This window comes from Acomys russatus, chromosome 2 (assembly GCF_903995435.1).
Source record: "Acomys russatus chromosome 2, mAcoRus1.1, whole genome shotgun sequence".
Taxonomy (NCBI): Eukaryota; Metazoa; Chordata; class Mammalia; order Rodentia; family Muridae; genus Acomys; species Acomys russatus.
This window is the reverse complement of record NC_067138.1, coordinates 22,924,814-22,945,317: the sequence shown is the minus strand read 5'-3', so window position 1 is coordinate 22,945,317 and position 20,504 is coordinate 22,924,814. Positions and strand designations below refer to the sequence as shown.

The 20,504-nt window shown below is 37.4% G+C and overlaps 1 protein-coding gene across 1 annotated transcript in view; it reads right to left on the bottom strand.

Moving 5' to 3' along the window:
• Arfgef1 (ADP ribosylation factor guanine nucleotide exchange factor 1) overlaps positions 1-20,504 on the bottom strand; it is an 87,350-nt gene that overhangs the window by 46,098 nt on the left and 20,748 nt on the right. Inside the window, exons 7-14 of the mRNA XM_051159102.1 lie at positions 16,233-16,334; positions 11,802-11,977; positions 10,909-11,042; positions 7,793-8,027; positions 4,115-4,214; positions 3,887-4,026; positions 3,678-3,786; positions 3,250-3,451 (exon numbers count right to left, since the gene is read on the bottom strand). Of these exons, the coding sequence (XP_051015059.1) occupies positions 3,250-3,451; positions 3,678-3,786; positions 3,887-4,026; positions 4,115-4,214; positions 7,793-8,027; positions 10,909-11,042; positions 11,802-11,977; positions 16,233-16,334 (1,198 nt within the window). The remainder of the gene's footprint in view (positions 1-3,249; positions 3,452-3,677; positions 3,787-3,886; positions 4,027-4,114; positions 4,215-7,792; positions 8,028-10,908; positions 11,043-11,801; positions 11,978-16,232; positions 16,335-20,504) is intronic.

The following is a 20,504-nucleotide window of genomic DNA, read 5'->3' as shown; positions in this document are numbered from 1 at the left end:
TGTGCTTAGGCTGCATGCTGTGACCTTCGAGTTGCTGACCTTTGCCGGAGGAGGTCTTGTGCTCTAGGCTATTTACCTTTGAAAGAAATAGGGAAGTCCCAACTGGGAACCACCCAGAGGCTCAAGGAAGTTCTTACAGGCAGCTACTCAGAGAAATAGGAAGTTCTTACAGGGAGCGATTCAGGCCATTGTATTCTTGCCTGGGGGCTAGGGAGAGTGGGATTAGAATAGAGCCTATTAACCTTGCTATATATATCCTTACTTGTCTGCATTATAGAGAGGCTTGATCAGAAATTTCCAAACTTGACTCAATATCTCTCGCGTCTCTGTACCCCACTTTCAATCCTCACTCCCTCTTTCTGGTGAACCCTGGTTTGATTTGTCCCATGGGACAAGACAAATCATTTGGTGCCTGAACAGGGCCTAGCTTTAAAAAAAAAAAAAATCAATCTATCTGTATCTATCTACCTACTTACCACCTACCTATCTTATCTTCTACTGGGTTCTGGGGATTGAACTCAGGTCTTCATGCATGTAGAGCAAGCATATTACGGACTTAGCATTAAATCAAAGAGCTAAATGTAGTACTTCAAACTCTGAAACTGTTAAAAGAAAATACTTCAAGACACAGGCATGAACTTTCTGAAAAGAGCTGCAATAGTTCAGGCAGGAATCCTGAGAAGTGACAGGAGACACGGCAATATTTTGAAAGGCTTGTGCACAGTAAAAGAAACAATCAGCCAAGAGAACAGACAGCCTGCTTACTGGGAATACATCTTTGTCAACTACACATCTGATAGGAAATTAATATCTAGAATTTATTTTTAAAAACTCAAAAAATTAAAACACACACACACACATACCCCTTCCAATCAACAAACACATAAAGAAAGTGAACAGCTACTTTTCAAAAGAAAAAAATTACAGGATCAGCAAGGTGGCATAAACCGAACCACCCAAATTGGAGAACACACAATGGAAGGAAAGAACCGTTTCCTGAAAGTTGTCTTCTGACCTCCATGTGTACACCATGGCAGATTCATGCTCACATACATACACATTGTAAGTACAGAATAATAAATAAAATTAAAAACAAAATACAAATGACTAACAAACATGTTCAACACAGTTAGCTATCATGTAAACATAACACTACAATGAGATTACACTTTAACAGTAAGAATGGCTGTCACCAAGATATCAATGGACACCAAATATTCATGAGGAAGCAGATGGAAATAGAACACTTATGCACAGTTGTAGGAATGCAAGTTAGTCTACTCAGAAACTCAGTATGGAGAAAATCTAAAAAGCAAAACAAAACAAAAACAACAACAACAACAAAAAATCAAACTACAAATACAAGTAACATGTAATCCTATAATACCACTCTTGGGTAGATACGTGAAGAATTGAAGTAAGCACAGCACAGAAAGAATTATACATAAATCAAATTTGCTAAAGTACTAGTCATAGCAGGCAAGATGACTGTCAATAACAACAGAGCCTGACTATGCTCTACCAAGAGCTACAGACTAACAAAACCCTAGTGCCAGGTATGAAAAGCCCCCTTTCAAACTATTGGTCAGAGGAATCTAAGAGACTCCCCACATCATAGGCCTGTCCTTGGTTGCCTCCCAGAGGTTGAAGGTAAATAAACCACTGATGAAGACTCCAAGCTCTGTGCAGAGAACTTGAGGATCCAAACTGGATCTGACCTGAAAGCCTCTTCTCTGAGGACAAGCTTTCATGGTATCAGAAGGCACCAAGGTAGGGAGGGAATCAACCAATAGTCCGACCCAGCTTAACTCCTATGAGCTACAATGACCAGAACATTACAATAACCCTGTGAAGGTGACAGGTAACTAACAGCTGTCTAACTGGACTTAAGACATAGTCAATAGGAAGAAAATCATGTATGTCCACTATGTCAACTCTTCAGAGGATACTGAAAGGAAGAGTTCAAATAATCGCAGTATAGTTAATCACAAGAGGTCTACGAAAGCAAAACTACAATAGAGAACCAGAGAAAATAGGAGGAAGAAAAACAAGTATCACATTTCTCTCATGCAGATTCTAGGTAAGAGTTCTATATGTGAGTGTGTGCATACGTGTGTGTGTGTGTGTGTGTGTGTGTGTGTGTGTGTGTGTGTGTGTGTAATTTGGAGGAGGAAAAGGAACCAATGAAAGAGGAACAAGGCAGGCAGTAAGGTCATAAACATGAGCAAAGTACAATTTTGTGTGTGTGTGTATACATGTGCATGTGAAATGATTTAATGAAACTCTGAACAGCAAAAGATATACCAATACAGAAGGGGGAATATCATGAAGCCCCATCCATAGACAAAGAACTATAGGCAACTAAGAATGCTGAAAGTGGGAGAAATAATTCTTGCCAGGGATGAGCCCCCTAAATGATCATCCAATACCACCAAGCGGTTCGCCTTGAAATCATATATATACAACTAACACTAAATGGACTGAGCAGCTTATATTTATACATTTAGGTATATATGCATATATGGTGTATGTATATATGTATTCATATATCAGAAATAATTAAAGAAATATGGGCCATGAATTTAAGTTGCAAAGGTGCGGGTACATGAGAAGGGTTACCAGAGCAAGAGAAGGTGGGGAATGATGTAATTATATTTTAATTTTAAAAAGAAATAGACACATTATTTTGTTTGCTAAACAAGAAAAAGTTTACAAGGAATGTCTCTGTAGGTCTTTTGTAGGTTGTTTCAGAAAATTTAGAAGAAAAATTGATTTCACAAGATCAGAGTCTAGGAGATTAGCCAGGTTGGAATAGGAAATGACTGCTTAATTTTAACAAATAAAAATAAAATTCCTAGCAAGAATGAAATGTGTAACTAAACTCGAGGAAACAAAAACCTAAAAGGAGCAACATTAAATACTCAAATTTTCAAACATTACATTTTTGTCATGTGATTATGAAATCAGATGTAAATAAAACAGTGCAAAACTGAACATCCTCTGTTCATCAACAGCACATGATACATGGTCCAAAATTAACCCAGAAGAACCCACAGGTCGGGCATTTTATGGATCTGGTTGGGCTAGACTTCAATGAAGGAGAACTAAATACAGAGGCATTTAATTTTTAGGTCCAAGAGAATAAAGAATAAATGAAAAACAATGAGAAATATAGGGAAAATGAGGGCAGAGTTGGCACATTTGTGGCTGAGGGATATTCTGTAACATTTCTGTTTCAAATACACTTACAAATCAATCCCTTGTTCTATTATTTCTTTTTGCTGCTTTAGGACCTCAAATTGTTCTGGATTATCAGTGCCAGACATCTGTGTACTGTAGCTGCCAATTCCTGATGATGATGTGGACTCTAAGGAGTTTAAACTTCCATATCTGTTTATAGTCTCAGGGTGTTTGATTTCACTTATCTCTTGCTCTGAGGGTTTTTCCTGACCTGTAAGAAGAAATGTCAATATAGATTATAGTAGTCCTGTCTTTGTATTTATAACTAAACTGGAAAATTTAAGTGTAAGTTGAAAATAACTTTAATACTTACAAGGACTTTTCATTATGTTACATAAATAAATACAACACAAGACTATGTTAATGGCATATTTAAATATCTTCCAACTTATCACCACTTAAAAGAATGGAGAATTAAACTCAAAATGGTATCTTACCAAGGGTAGTTTGAGAGTTGGGATTCACGTATTGATCCTTACTCCATTCAACCATACACTTCAAAATTGAAACTAAACATTCTAACCCCTTTTTCCTCAGACTCAGTTCCTATAATAGTTCAGAAATAGAATAAAGACAAAAAGATCTTTTAAGAAAATGCTTGTCTCGTCCTTGGAAAATTTTAAATGAAAAAAGATTAAGCTCTTACCTGAACATTACTCATACCAAGTTCTTGACTGCCCCGTCCTTGGGCAATTTTTGACAAATCATTTACGAGTCTTTCAAATATATTTGCTGCATTTAAGTCACAGTCATAATTTACATAAATATCCACCACACTCTGAGCATCTGTGATAATACAATAATCTTAGAATATGAGCATTTAGAATATAAGCACATTTCATCGCAGAAAATAATAAAGATTAATTCCAAATACCTGCACAGATCCTTGTCAGTGTCTGAATAACCATCCATTTATGATCAAATGAGCTTGTAGATGTTTCCAAAATGTACAGAAAAATTTCTTTAAAGAACACCTGTGACCAGAAGAAATGTCGATTTAAAGTACTTAACATCAGATGCATTGCCCTTCAAATGCCCCAAAGCCACAGAGCACATTGAGTTCTGTCTTTGAACACCAGCTTTGTTTGTCATCACAGAGTCTTGACAAATGAAATGTGCGAAGATATGGAACTTTTCTGGGTGATAACTTCTTAAATGTGACTGTAAACTAACGTAACTGTTTCTTACTCATCAGTTATCATTTTGGACACTTTAATACAAAGCAGCCCTAAAGGCTCCTAGATTTCAATGTAACTGTTATTCTAAAAAACATCTAGTTTTCATATGCTGTTTGTTTTTCTAATTATTCGTAAAAATAAAAATCTTGACTCAAAACAGTATCTCTTATTATTCTTTATGCTGAATATTATGAAGCACAATTAATCTGATGAAGAATTTTTCAATTTGAAAAGTAAGAATATTAAAACTCAAATCATTTTGGGAAAGTAACTGTGACCTAAGGCCAATTAATTACCACCACATCAGCATGTATGCTACATTTTGTGGTTCCAGAAACAATCACATTTATAATAAAAGTGACATCTTTCTCTCTTCCAAGAGTTAGCCAGCCCCATAAAGTGCTCTTATTTTGAAGAACTCAAAACAATGATCACTTATCATGTATTTTCTGTGGACATTAAGCACTACAAAGACATGAACCAGAGCTTTCTCAATAAGCACTGTATACACATCACATGGCTTGTATGTAAGCATTCAATAAATACCCAGGGCCATGGCCAGTTACAAACATTCTATCTTATCTTCCCAGAATGCAGTAACAATGCACAGGGGTACAAAGGAGGCAAATACAACTGCTGTTTAATCTTCAAAAAAAAAAAAAAAAAAAGTTCAGTTTCAATTACACCATATCACATCACCTTTGCAAACTTAGGTTTTGATAATCAGAATAAGAAAACAAGTGTTACAAGAAAAATCAATGAAACACAGGGATATAGGTCTATTTTCCAATATGACTTAAAGGTCTACGAAACTGAACAGGCACAGGCACCTCAGCAGAGTTATGGTAAGCTATACATTCTTTCCTTCAGTTTCTATTTTTAAATGTACACAAGATTAAGACAAACATTTATATATAAATTGGCTGCTCACAACTGCTTAATGGAGAAAATCCTTTTTTCTGGGTATGCCTAGAAAGATGTTGATAGTATTGTAAATCAAGAACGTTGAAATACTCTGATTTATAAAACAAGAAATACAAATTTACAGAGGTAGGATAAACTATAGCCACTACCTATAGTTTACAAAATTGGACTAATAGGCAATTACTATTATTGTAATATCCTATGCCTAAAAAGGAGCTCTCCCCGCCTCCCTTTTTTTAGACAGGGTTTCTCTGTATAGCCTTGACTGTCCTGGACTCACTCTGGAGACCAGGTTGGCCTCAAACTCACAGAGATCTGCTTGCCTTTGCCTCCCAAGTGCTGAGGTTACAGGTGTGCACCACTGCACCCAGCTAAAATTACCTAATTAAAAAAATTTGAAGATTTAGTTATTTAAAAATATGAGGACTCTATTTGCATGTATGTCTGCATGACAGAAGAGGGCACCAGATCTCATTATAGATGGTTGTGAGCCACCATGTGATTGCTGGGAACTGAACTCAGGACCTGTGGAAAAGCAGCCAGTGTCCTTAACCACTGAGTCATCTCTCCAGCACCCCAAATTATCTAATCATCATCTCATCATCAAATGGAAGGTTTCTGGTTATTATAGGAGTACAAATTCCAATCTTTTGCTTGACACTTGGTTTACAGTTTTTGAAGACAGTGGAGGAAAATTAGATAAAATTAACCACTAATCCAAATGCCTAGGATTCTTTCACAAATATATGACAAACAAATATAGACACAAACTTTTGACTTCAAACTTAAGGTCCTTACTATTTCATTCCCATAGTATTTACCATAGAAGAGTAACTTATAAAGATAATGCCATTATTTTAACAATGTCTTTCTTTCAGTTTCTAAGTACTATTGTTTTAAATGTATACACATTTAAGATACACATTTGTCTGCTCACAACTGCTTAATAGACAAAATTCTTCTTTCTAGGTGCATCTAGAATGATATTGATTGTTTTGTGAGTCAAGAAAGTTTGAAATACTAATTGTTCATCTTCTATTAGTATGGAACTAACAAAAATTAAAATATGCAGCAGCTGGGGAGACCACTTAGTTGGTAAAGCCTACATTCAGAGCCTCAGCACCATGCAGACAGTCAGGCTTGGTGATGTCAGTACTGAGGCTTACTGAACAAGTAAGCTCCAAACCAGTGAGGGACTTTGTCTCAAAAAGTAAGACAGAGAGCAGCAGAAGAGGACAACCAACACCAACCTCTGCCCTCCACATGCACACACACAGGCACACGGGCATATACACTAATTTTTTAAAAAGTCTGTATATCATATCAAACATTATATGAAGGTGAAAACTGACCAACATGAAAACATTTCTAAACATATTTCTAAAATTTACAATGTCTCAATCAAAACAATATTTTAAGGAGTTGGGAAAAGCACCTACCAAATCATAAAAACACAAAATGCTCCTTTTAAATACTGCATTTTCCCAAGATGAAGACAAAGATCTAATAGAGGAGCTGATATGACAGCATAATGCACGCAGACACAGCTGGAACAGTCTCTAATTTAGCTTTAAGTCTCTAAAAATAATTGAGACTCAAGACTTGTTACACTTTCAACATCTTGGGAGAAGACCTTAGGAGTAACACATATACAAATATATTTTTGAACAAAAAGTGAAAAGCAAAAATGAACTTTTTCAAATGTTACCAAATAACTTAAAAAAAAAAAAATCTTTCAATCACCTCTATAAAGTTCTTTAAAGCTCTAAAGCCTCAGTACTACACTGCACCATTCTTTTAAGATAGCCAAATTCTGACAGGGAAGATGGCTCAGTTGGTAAGAGCTTTCATACACAAGCGTGGGGATCTAAGGTCAAATCCCAATACCACATAGAAAGCTGGGCTTGGTTGTACACAGGTGGACCCTCAAAGCAGACTGACCAGCCAGTCTAGCTGAAAATGGAAGGTTTCTGGTCTAGTAAGACACCCTGTCTTAAGAACATAAGCTGAATGTGACAGATGGAGACACCTGATGTCCTGCTCTGGCCTCCACATGGGTATGAGCACCCAACACTTGTGTACACATAGCGCACACGCAGACACACACACACACACACACACCTCATACAGAGACAGAGTGCATGCCAAATTATTATATACCATATATAAAGTGATAAATTTATTGTGAAAATCAGATTGTTTTTCAGCTAGTACAAACTTCCTGAACACAAATGCTGTTCCTTCATTTTGCACCTTATTGTGTAACGTGTAACCAATACCTAGCACTTCAGAGACATATGTTAGCCAAATAAATGAATACACAAAATGAAGCACATAACACAAACATTTTTTCACATTATGGGAAGATTTCATTTGTTGCTAATATAACATGAAACAAAAGAAATAGCCAATAGGAACCTTAAAAGTTAATGTCTAAATATAGAACATACCTCAATTTGCATCTTCAGGTGTGTCTTGAAGTTTGACAACAAAGTAAGAAATATGGAAAGAGAAAGCTCAAAAACCTCGGGAACAGATGAGACTCCATTTTTTGAGAGCGCAACACACAGATACTGCTTGATAGCATTAATAAACATCTCATTTGTTCTGAAAACAGGTCCTGCATTCTGCAGAATGGACAGAAGTAACTGCAATGACAGAATCTTGGACCGTAACTCATGAGACCTGCGAGGTGAGACACAAAGCACAGTATATGCAAAAGTCATCACTGTGTAGTAACAGCCTGACCGCAGCCACCGCTGTGCGCTGCAGATTCATCAGCTCAGCTACTAACACCAGGGCTTCTCTGTAGACACATCATTCCATGCTGTCTTTGGAAACTTCTTGTATTTTCTGAGATTATAACTACCTTATTTCTCATTTCCCTGTCTTCACTCCAAACCTTCCCATATGCCCCTCCTTGCTCTCTTTAAGATTCATAGCCTCTATTTTCCTAAAATTAAAAGTTGTTATATACATATATGCATACCCAAATGCTTATTTTGTTTTTTCGAGACAGGGTTTCTCTGTGTCGCCTTGTGGACTGGCTTTGTAGGCTAGGCTGGCCTACCTCTTCCTCCCTCAGTGCTGGGATTACAGGCGAGCGACATTGTGCCTGCCTCCACATGCTTCTTAAATGGCTAAAAACTACAAGTATTTTAAACATAAGCCTATTATTCCCCTAGAAAAGATAAAAATAACTTGTGAATTTATGCCTTGTATCTTTCTTTCAAAACTATTTTTTTTTTTCTCCTGAAGCATGGTACTAACGTCACAACTATAATCCTTACAGATCACCATGCACGTAGTGAAGGTATCTGCTATGTTTAGTATGTAATGGCTCTAATGTAAGGTTTTTCTAGTTATGTTAGTCAGAATTCCTAAACACCAATAAAATATTTTTGTTGTACTATATTACAGCATTATTTAAAGCATACTTTCCCAGTAAATATTTGAAATTCTTGTTACTCTTCTGAAATAAACATAGACTTTAAAAATATATCTAATATATAAACACCTAATCTAAACACTTCTATAATGAAAATTTTGCAAAAAATGGGGCTGAAATTTTTACTTTTTCTAATCAAGGTTCTGTGTTATGATTCTGTTGATTACCTAACATTTTAATTATTTTTTACACACATAATTTTTTTCTCCCACTGAGTTCAAGGCCATCTTGGTCTACAAAGAGAGTCCAGGAAAGCCAAGGCTATACAGAGAAACCCTGTCGTGAAAAACCAAACAGCAACAAAACCCAAAAAAATCTACATTTTATATATGCGTATATTTGCATAACCTTACAAAGTTTACAAAGTTTTTTTCTATGTGGACCAGTGTGATGTGTGTGTGCATGCATGTATGTATTGCTTATGTATGTATAGATTCATGCATGAGTGTGGGCAAACTATGTTTGTGTAGGCATGCTTGCATACACAAGGTCAGAAGAAAGCCTTGGGTATTGGTCCTTACCTCTCACCTATTTGTGACAGGGTCTCTTTACTGTTTGATACTGTGTGTATACCAGGCAAACTTCTGAGTATTTATTTGCATTGATCTGAACTCAGGACTTCTCACTTGTGTAGCAAGTGCTTTACTCACTTAGCAATCTCCCAAGCTTTCCAGTTTTTGTAATAACAGTCTCTAGACTTTAGTTGCCTTAGAAACTCAAACACTACAAAGATTTTTTTAAATTGAAGTAAGAATGCTTACTTCTCCCTATTTTAGTATCTTTTTCTTCAAGTCATTCCTTCCCCAAACATCCTTCTTTTAGAAATTCTCCTAACACTGTCATGTGCAATATATCTTACTACAACAATAAAGAACAGGTCATTCTAATCACTCTAAGGCTTAACTGCAAGTAGGAATAAACTGCACTAGAATCATGTAAATACATATGAACATTGTAATCTATAAAACATGGCACTTTCCTAGGTGCTGAAGTTTTCTCTCAATTGCTGTGATAAAACATTAATCAAAAGCAACTTGGGGAGGAAAGGGTTTATTTGGCTGCAGTTCCACGTTGAAGTCTGTCATCAAGGGAAGCCAGAGCAGCAACTCTAGGCAGGACCCAGGAGCAGGATGGAAGCAGAGCCACGAAGCGGTGCTGCTCACTGGCTTCTTCCTCATGGCTTGCTCAGCTTGCTTTCTTATAGAGCCCAGGACCCAGTTGGCACTACTCAATAGTAGTCTGTGCCTTCCTACATGTACCACCAATCAAGAAAATATCCTACAGTCTTGCCCATAGCCCAGTCTAATGGGGACAATTCCTTAACTGAGACTTCTTCTTCCCAGATGGCTCCACCTTGTTTCAAATTAAGAAAGAAAGAAAGAAAGAGAACAATATTTGATGGGAATTAGATAATTAACTTATATCAAAGTACTTAGTACTTTGTACACTTGTACACTTAGTACAAGTGGAGACAGGAATCATTGTAAGGTAATTCATCAGATCTTAATAGTTCCAAAGTTACTCAGAATGTAGAAATATAAAAGCATTCATTTATGCACTCAGTAACATACACTGACACACCTACTGTGTCCTCACTATTCTACATCACTGGCCATCCTTCCTCAAATTATATAAAATATATATCTAAAAGTTTAGAACACAACTATTTTTGGTATGTATGTTTTAAAGTAAAATATCTCCCTCATGAAAATTTTAAGAATCCACAGGACTGAGCATGACGGCATATGTCTGAATCCCAGCACTTGGATGCAGAGGCAGGTAGATCTCTGCAAGCTCAAGGCTAGCCTTATCTACTGAACTGTCTCAAACAAGGAAGCAAACGAAACCACCACCACCACCAACACCAACAGTAACAACAAAAACCAAAGCCCAGTCTAAAAAAAGATCGCTGTGAGTTCGAGGCCAGCCTGGTTTACAAAGTGAGTCCAGGACAGCCAAGGCTACATAGAGAAACCCTGTCTCGAAAAACCAAAAAAAAAAAAAAACCAAAAAAAAAAAAAAAAGAAAAGAATCCACAGGACACATGAAAATCCAAACACTATATTTACAGTAAGTTTTAAATTTAAAAACCTCGTAAGCAAAATTGTAATGACTTACTTTGGATCAGGTGGTCCATCTGACAGTGGTTTCATTGACAGCTTACACAATGACCTGAACACTAGAAAGGCATCCTTTTGTAAAATGTGGGAAAACTTAGCACCAGGTGAAGGTCCTGAAGAATTTCCAGATTCCTAAACAAGTTAATATACCGTGAACATAACGACATATCTTAGCATAAGTCATTTACAGGTTATTGACTCTGATGTGGTATTTTCCTGGTACAAGAAGGATCAGAGGTGCGATCTGTCATACTGACCTTTATATGCTATATTGAACACTAAACTAGTACCTTCAAAATCCATTCTTTAAAATATTCTTCCTTTGACATCAAGCATACTTCTAAAATTTTTCAAGCTCATACTTTTTAAATGACTCTGGTAGAAAGTGGAGTAATCTTAAAAATCATTTACTGGATAAGGTCAACCTAACTAAGAAAATCTCTAGAATCCTTAATCTGCAAACCTAAAGACTAGAAACACATAAAGCAGAGAAGCAGGAGTAAGGCCCGCCACTCCTACCCACACTGACTTCTTTGTAGCTTTGAGCAGAGACTCAGATAAAATGCCCTGCACGCTTATGTTTTTACTTATCCTATGATACTGTAATTTTCCCATAATTTGTGAAAAGAATGTTCCTCTTAAACGTAACTTCAGTGAGGGTGAGGGGTTGTGTACACAGATAAAATACAACTTACAGTTGGAATGTAGCTATTAACACATTTTAAAAGAACAACTGCTCTAAGTTATAGCAATAAGAAAGAAAGAAATCCACTCAAAACCCAACCTTTTATTTCCACAAGCTGAAATTGGCCAAAAGCATCAGCTGGGAACATTTGCTCAAGGTACTGGCAGACCATCCATTTCTTCCTCTCTACCTGATGCCATATATACCTGAGTATCATTAGAAGAGACAGACAATCTGTCGTCAGGTAACGATGGTGTATATGCAACAGAAATCGGTGTTCCTGGGATTCCATTTGCTTGAATGTTCTCACTGTCACTACCATCCTCTATAGTTCCAATGTTGCCATCTGTACTTGCACTTATAGCAGAACCTTCTCCCATGTCTAAAATGGAAGAAAAGACACTCATGTATGTATGTCTGAACTGGGGTGTACTTATAAAAACATCAAGTATCTAAAATCAGACAGTGGCAGAAAAGCAAAGTGTAATATATATGGCACTTTTTAAAGGTAGTGTATTCACTACCATGCAAACATACACGTGGCGTGCTTCCCAACATGGTCTATAAGCTGTACTGGCAATAAGCACACTTAGCTGATGGATGGGTATTCTGGATGCACATCAGTAGGAGCCTACTTTAAATTTCCACTAACTCACCACACTAGGCTTTAATGAATGCTAACACAGTGAGATGTTGTGCTGAACTTCAGCTATTATCTACCTATTTCTTTTCAAACAAGTACTCAATTCTTTTTGATAAAGGCCAGAGGACTTGCGGCCAAAGAGATCAAATACATGCATAGTATATGAAGAGTGTACTGAGATTGGTCCTGGACTTTAAAAGAGAATAAAAGAACACCAGGGGCACATTTTTGAGAAAGTGGGAAATTTCTTAATTATTTTAGATCTTCTTTAAAAGGTGGCGACTTTCCTAGGTATACAAAATAAAATTGAGGTTACATATGATAATGTCCTTACCTACAGAAAATATATATCATATCTGTGTATTATACAGGGGTGCAATGTCACAATGTACACAACCAATTTTCTAATGGTTCAACAAAGACCTATATAATACATGCTATATGTAAAGACATAAAGCAAAAGTAGCAAAAGTGTTCAATAGTGAATTGAGTTAAATAATACCTCTCTGTGAAATTTTCTCTACTTTTGAGACTTTTCTAAGTAAAATGTTGCAGAACAATGGAAGAACTTCTACTTCCTAGTGTGTAATACCCTGTATTAGGTACTGGCAAGGTTTTTCGGTAACACATGGGACAGTACATACCTCAGGGTTTATAAGTCACATAGTCTCTATTGTAACCATCGAAGGCAATGCAAAAGCAACATGGCTGCCTTACAGTGATACTTTATTTATAAAAACAAGTGTGGCTGGGGTTGCACCCCAAAACTAGAACACTGGCCTAGCATGTTCTAGAACCCAATTCTACCCACAGTGCTCTCCAAACAAGCAAGAACTGGCACACAGATTATAATGTGCCAACCCATGACCTGTAATGCACTATTTTAAAAGACTATATGGGCATGGAACACTTTTTGTTTCTCTTAATCTACAAGGTTATAAATGTTTTACACTTTTAATTAATATTCCTAATACCACAGTGTCTTTCTTTAATCTCTATGTTTTCCCTCTGGATAATGTTAGAACTTCAAATACCAATTTAATAGACTGGCACCTGCTATGAATTAGATATGATAGGATTGTATGTTCAGGGTTTAGTCCCCAGCTGGTGATGCTACTTTAGAAGGTACTCTACTCTGTAGAAAGTAGGTCACTGGGGGTGTGCATGTAAAGGCTGTCATGTCCATGTCATCCCCCCCCACCACCTGCACCCTGCTTTCTGCCCCTTATGAGATGAGGTACTCTGTTCCACCACATATTCCCCAGCATGATGTTCTGTCTTGCCACAGGCCAGAAGCAACAGAGCCAAGTAAACATTCCCTGGAATTGTGAGCTGACACAATGCTTTCCTCCTCTTCAAATTATTTCTCCCAGATATTTGTAATTGTGACAAAAGGTCAAATCAGAACATAAGTACTAAGATGTGCCAGTTGCTAGTATGGTTTTACTAGCAGTATGAGCCAAAGCTTTAGGGGCAAGTTTTAAAGAAGAACTTGGAAAAGTTTGGGTAGTGTGCTAAGAAAGCCCAGAATAGTGCTTCTCAGCCATCCTAATGCTACAACCTTTTAATAGTTTCTCATGACCCTCAACCATAAAATTACTTTGTTGATATTCAAAACTGTAATTTTGTTACGGTTATGAATTTTAAGTATCTTGATAGGTACAGCCACGGGATTTACTGTGTATCCTGATATGCTGCAACTTTTCTTTGCTTCCTGTCCTTCCTTTGCAACAGGAAAGTTCTTTAGCTTGCTGTTTGATGTTAAGGGAGTCAGCAGTTATGAATTTGCTTTGGTGAAGCCTTTTAAATGATGCCATAACTGTTACTACTTTGAGAACTCATGGAGTTAGACCAAATGCATTTTACAACATGAGATGTCCATGAACTTTTGGGGGCAAGGAGCAGAATGCTTTATCTAAATATGAAACGTCCCTCTCAGCTCATGTGTTGAGCCATGGTCCTTAGCTTGCAGCACTACTTTTGGAGGTGCATTAGTCATTGGGGACTGCTTGGAGGTAGCAGTCACTGGGAGATGTGTCCCTCACTCCCTCCTCTTTGCTTCCTACTTGCCAGGAGGGAGGTAAGCTGCTTTGCTCCCCAACGAGCATCTGCCTCACTGCAGCCCAGGAGCAATACAACCAAGGGATCTTGAACTCAAACCTCCCAAAATGTGAACCAAAATATACCTTTTCTCTCTTGAGGTTACTTCCTCAAATATCCAACATGATGACATAAAGCTTACTAACACAATGTACCATGCTCTGTTTAGGACAAAGTGCTACTTTCTACTGCATGTCTCATACACATGACTATAGAGACAGATGACCTGAAGGTCAAATTCAGTGTGTCAAAAGTACTAGTGCTCCAGGAACATCTATACCATCCCTTAATTCTGCCAACAGTACCACTAAACATCTCATGTATTGAGTTTTACAACTGGGAGGGCACCAAAAAAGAACAGAGGTAACACTTAGAAAAGCATACTTTTAACTGTTACCTTTGGTGTCTTCCATTTGAGGAGTGTTTCCATTCAGAGCTAATCAATGTGGCTCACTGAGTTCAAACATTTGTACAACAGTTTGCACTACGGTGGACCACTTTTCTTTTGGGAGCTTGGAATTTTAGTGCTTATGAGGCAGCAAGTTACTATGTGACAACCATTAAAACCCTGGTCCTGAAGTCTCAAATATATAATAAACATTTTGCTAATATTCAATAATTTGATCCTGGAGGAACTAAGAATATCCTACATGGCTTCACTGCCTACTGAAAGTAGAGCTCAGTTTCCTCTAGACTATACCTTGTCTATCTTTTCCATTAATGTGATTACTCTGTACCTTTGGCTGTAATAAAACCCATCAATGAAGACAACTCTACGTTGAGTCTTGTGAGTCTTCTCAGTGAATGGACACACTGTGGAGTGCCCAATCCTGTCATTTATTTACTTTCTCTTCTTTAGCTACTTGAATGACTATAAAGTCTGTCATTGCTTGCTGCTTTCTCTCATGTTCCATTCTTATTATAATTAGGTCAGACTGCTATGCCAGTCTATTACAGGCCTTCTTTTTTTCAGACTTGGTTTCTTAAAGATGTTCTAATCAAAATTCTTAGTTCTAAGATTATCAATGTTGATTTCTTTGTGCTAGAATAAAATCCAAAATCCTAACTCTGAAATTTCTAACCCTGCTCAACTGCTTCTATGGTTTTTTTCTGTTATATAACATTACATGTATTATACTGAATCATCACTCTTAAATCTCATCATCTCTTTATGCTACCCAGATGCTCAATGCTGCCTTAGTTATCAGATCCACTGCTGTAACTCATATGGTAAATATCTGAATATCCCTTCTTGTAGTTAGCAGTGACCTCAACGAGTAAGTCAAGTCCTGATATGCTAAGGAAAGGCTACTTTGTTTTTTTGTTTGTTTGTTTTTGTTTTTCCAGACAGGGTTTCTCTATGAAGCCTTTGCCATCCTGGACTGAACTCACAGAGATCTGCCTGCCTCGGCTTCCTGAGTGCTAGGATTAAAGGTATATACCATCACACCCAGGTAGGAAAGGCTACTGTATTTAAAAGGAAAAAAGAAGTGGCAAAGTACTTTAAGTGAAAAACAAAATTTCTAAAATGAGAAAAAGTCATATGCTGAAGTTATTATAGGAACTGTGGAGAAAGATTCTTACTGGTTTGCTGATATACTTAGATACCAACATTCTGACCACAAGGCATGGAAAGGCATTACATCTGTGCACCTGTGCACAGGAAAGGGGGTAGAAACAGGGTTTGATGCTATCTGATGGCTGAAAGCATCCACTAGAGATTTTAGAAAGCATCCTGCATGTGTGGGGGAGGGGCTACTGCACTTGGCAGACACATACAAATACTAATTTGAGAACTTACAACTTTACTCTCTTGGTTCCACACTATAGGATTGCCATGGTCAGATGAAATCCAGAAAAACAGAATAAACTAATTTCAAATGAAGTACACTACCTCCAACGATGATGTTCACCATTTCATCTACAATGCTCTGGACAATATCATGTGGCTTTTCCTCACAGTCTCCATCATACAGTATATCATTTTTAGATAATGCTTTGAAAGAGAAAATTTGAGACATTATTTTAACTTTTTAAGAAATATCTAACAAATATGTATATGAAACACCTTTTTAAGAAAAATCAAATGACTGGAAAAATTTTGCAACAATATCTTATTAAATATTCAGAATTTGTAACCAAGCCAATACTTAAGTATTTTTCAAGTTCAAACCCATTTTAACAAGGTTCTATTTGATCAGCTATTAAATTACTATTCAATTTAATAGGATTTCATAAATTATTCCTATAAAGAACCAAACTTCTAACAGTATTCTAAATAAAGCACTTTTCATGTCATGTGTACATTAACATGTACTTTACTTGGTACATACATGTTTGTATTAAGTCTCATCCAACATCAAACTAAAATAACTAAACTTTACTTTGACACAATTATTAATGCTGCATTTTATGACAGAAAATATGTAAAGAGGACAAGGGACTGAACTACTTGGGACACCATTAGTGTTTTGTTCATTTTTCACAAAAGAATCTACATTTCTAATGTAAAACTGAATTCATGCTAATTTTTCTTCTTAGGAACAGCTAAAGAAAACAATGGAATCTGACAGCTTGTATAGATGACTACAGATAAAAACAGAATCACAGTTGGGGCTTTTGAAATGCTAAAAGTATCCCAAGGTGGTTCAATTAGCACTTTAGGATGCTCCAGGAACCTGGCAAATATCTCCCTATACCAAATGGCAGCCAACTTTTTAATCTACTGGCTACAGTAATGTCTCCATTCTCCTCATGCTGACTATTATAAAGGATTATGACTTAACAATACTGTTTTCTCAAAGTCTGTCCTCCCTACAATTGCACTCTTTTTTAATCTACTACCTGCCATGTTTTACAAAATAGTTAGTGTCACAATGGGAAATCTGCTAAGCAAGTATGTTCAATCTGTACATTTATATCATGAAGCAGAAAAAAATAGCCTGAGCTTCCTCTGTGGGATAAAAAAACTTAAGTGTCATGGTAGGTATTTGTTCTACCATTTCTAAGCTTTCATTTCTGTGCTGTGATTGGCTAAAACACTTCAAGTCTGAAAACTATAGTTCCAATGTGAGTAAATACACAGAGCTACTATCTAAAAGTCTCTATAAAACAGTAAATTAAAAAATCATGTAAATTGACAGAAATGTGATTAATATTTGTTAAAATTTATTTATTATATATACAGTGTTTTGCTTGCAAGTACACCTGCATGACAGAAGAGGGCATCATATCGCATTATAGGTGGTTGTGAGCCACCATGTGGGTGCTGGGAACTGAACTCAGGCCCTCTGGAATAGCAGCCAGTGCTCTTAACCTCTGAGCCGTCTCTCCAGGCCAGTGATTAGTATTTGTAATACACAAGACTGCGTAGAGAGGTTAGCTGTATATGCAACTTCACCCAGCTAAGGCTGTGCTCTAGAACATGCATTCTGAACTAGAGGCTTATTTATGAGATGTTAGAGCAATGCCTTCTGGTCAAAATCATCACAACGCCTTCCTGATAACCCTTCCTTCTATGAGACAACTACAATGTTGTCTTTAAACACAATACATGCTCCTTTGTCATAGCCACGTTATTTCTGTTGGAAAAATTTCCTCTACTTTCTAGCTAATCATTTTTATTCACTACTATTCAACTAAAGCATCACTGACTGCTCTATGAAGAAACTCTCCTAATTCTCCTCAGCCTAACTACATAGGCCTGCCAGTTCCAGGAAACCACACACTATACTGGTTCGTTCTCATCTGACCCTTTAGGTAGACTGAAAGCAATAACTGTACCTATCGTCTTAATCCCAAATTCTAGCACTCAGAACATAAAACACAGAATGCTCAACATATGTTTGCTGAATATATAAAAATAAATAAAGGAACAAATAAAACCCCACCTTTGTCAGAGATCAGCCCTTTGAATCAATTATTTTAAACATGCAGTGAAAAGCAAGAGCAATTTTTGGGAAAAGCACTTTAGACAAAGCATATGGATTCATTGGTTGGTAGATTACATAGTGTGAATGGTTGTTTTGCCCTAAGTAGCCTTTTGAAATAAAGCAAAAAGAAAATTGGAAAGATAGTTTAGTTAGTAAGGTGCTTGTCATGAAAGCATGAGGACCCAAGTTTGATACTCAGAAATCTTTAAAAAGCTGGGTGTCAGCAACAGGGAGGTAGGAAGATCTCTATACACTCAAGGCCAGCCTGGTCTACGTAGCGCAGGGCAGCCAAGGCTATGTACTAAAACCCTACCTCAAAGACAAAACCACCATCTGGCTTTTGCTCAGCCTTAACCAGAGAAGATCTTCTCTGCAGAACAACTGACTATACTAGGTGCTGAGAATAAATGGGGCTAAGTACTGAACCATGAACAAGACATGTACAGCACCCCCTGTAAAGATCAAGAACACTGCAGACAAGGGGACACAGACAATGCAAGAGTAGAACACAGGAAGAACTACAGAATGCTTTTACTTCCAGGCATGACACAGCCATCCCAATCATGGAGTCAAAGCAACTGTACTTTCCTACATGCAACCAGCCCAAAAACGGGCCTGTTAACTGCCAACCAGAGGGGGAGGGGCTCAAGAAATGTTCTCCATCCCTGCCCTAGGAGGCGGGAGTCTGACTGAACTAGTGATCACTGCTAGATTCTGGAAAATGGGGAGTCACTGCCATCAGGTGAGTACTCACTGGTAAGCCTAGTACACTCCAATGGAGAATCATACACTCAGGCAAACAGATGGCTATAGTTAAGCACACTGGGTCACAAAACAAAACAAAAATATAAATATGAAAAAGGGAGTTCCATGGAGCAGAGGGGTGAGCTGTTCGAGTCATCAGAACACATTGTGCACATGTAAACTAGGTGCGGTGTTGTGTACTTATAGTACCAGTTCTGGGCAGGCAAAGACAGGCAGGTCCTTGGGAGTCATGGACCAGCCAGGCTAGCCTCATTAGTGCAGCCCCGAGCCAGTCAGAGTCCTCATTTCAAAAATAAAATGGGTAGCATCCAAGGAACGATGCTTTAAGTTGGCTGACTTTTTGCCTCCACATATGTATGTACATGACATATCTATTTATGCCCCTACTGAGTTCTAGAAAACAGAGTTTTAAAAAACGTCAATATCCGGGTGGTGGTGGCGCACGCCTTTAATCCCAGCACTTGGGAGGCAGAGGCAGGTAGATCACTGTGAGTTCGAGGCCAGCCTGGTCTACAAGCTGAGTCCAGGATAGTTAAGGCTACACAGAGAAACCTTGTCTCAAAAAACCAAAAATGATAATAATAAATAAATAAAAACGTCAATAGCGGAGGTCTTTCCTCAAATGAAGTAAAAACAGATTTCGGATGAAGTCTAACTAAGTCCAATTTATCCACAACAGAGAGCAACACAATTTCTATCATGTATCAAGTCAATCTAAGCAACAAGAAAAGGGAACAACTCCAACTCCCTGGCAGGATCAAAGAATAAAGAGAAACTTATTTCATAAGGTTATTACTTTTATAGAAAAATCTATATAAAAATTAATTTTAAGACAATGTAACATCTCTTACATAAAATTTTTCTTGGAAAATGTACCACAGGACTAGGAGTAGGTTCACTGGGGAAAGCTCTTGTTCTACAAGCAGGAAGATCCAAGTTCAAGTCCCTAGAGCCCACAAAATGTACTTGTCTGTAATCTCAATTCTCCAACAATGAGATGGGAAGTGGAGACAGGAAACTCTTTGGAAGTTCCCAGGCCAGCAAATCTGTCTTAAGCAATGTGGAAAGGCAAAGACTGACATCCAAAATTTGTCTTCCGACCTCCCACATGTGCAATGTGCCACATGCGCACTTATGCTTACACACTCATCATGCACATACCCACAGATTAAACAAAAAAAGTGAAAGAGAGAACATCTCAACTTTGCTGACTGTTGCTGATATAAAAACATTTTTAAAAGATTTATTTCTGTATTTAGTATGTGTACAGTGCTCTGTCTGCACATACATGTGAAAGCCAGAAGAGGGCACCAGATCACATTATAGATGGTTGGTGAGCCACCATGTGGTTCCTGGGAATTGAACACAAGACCTCTGGAAGAACAGACAGTGCTCTTAACTGCTGGACCATCTCTCTAGCCTCCATAAAAATTTTTTTTTATATGCTATTTGGTTAGTCAATATTATTT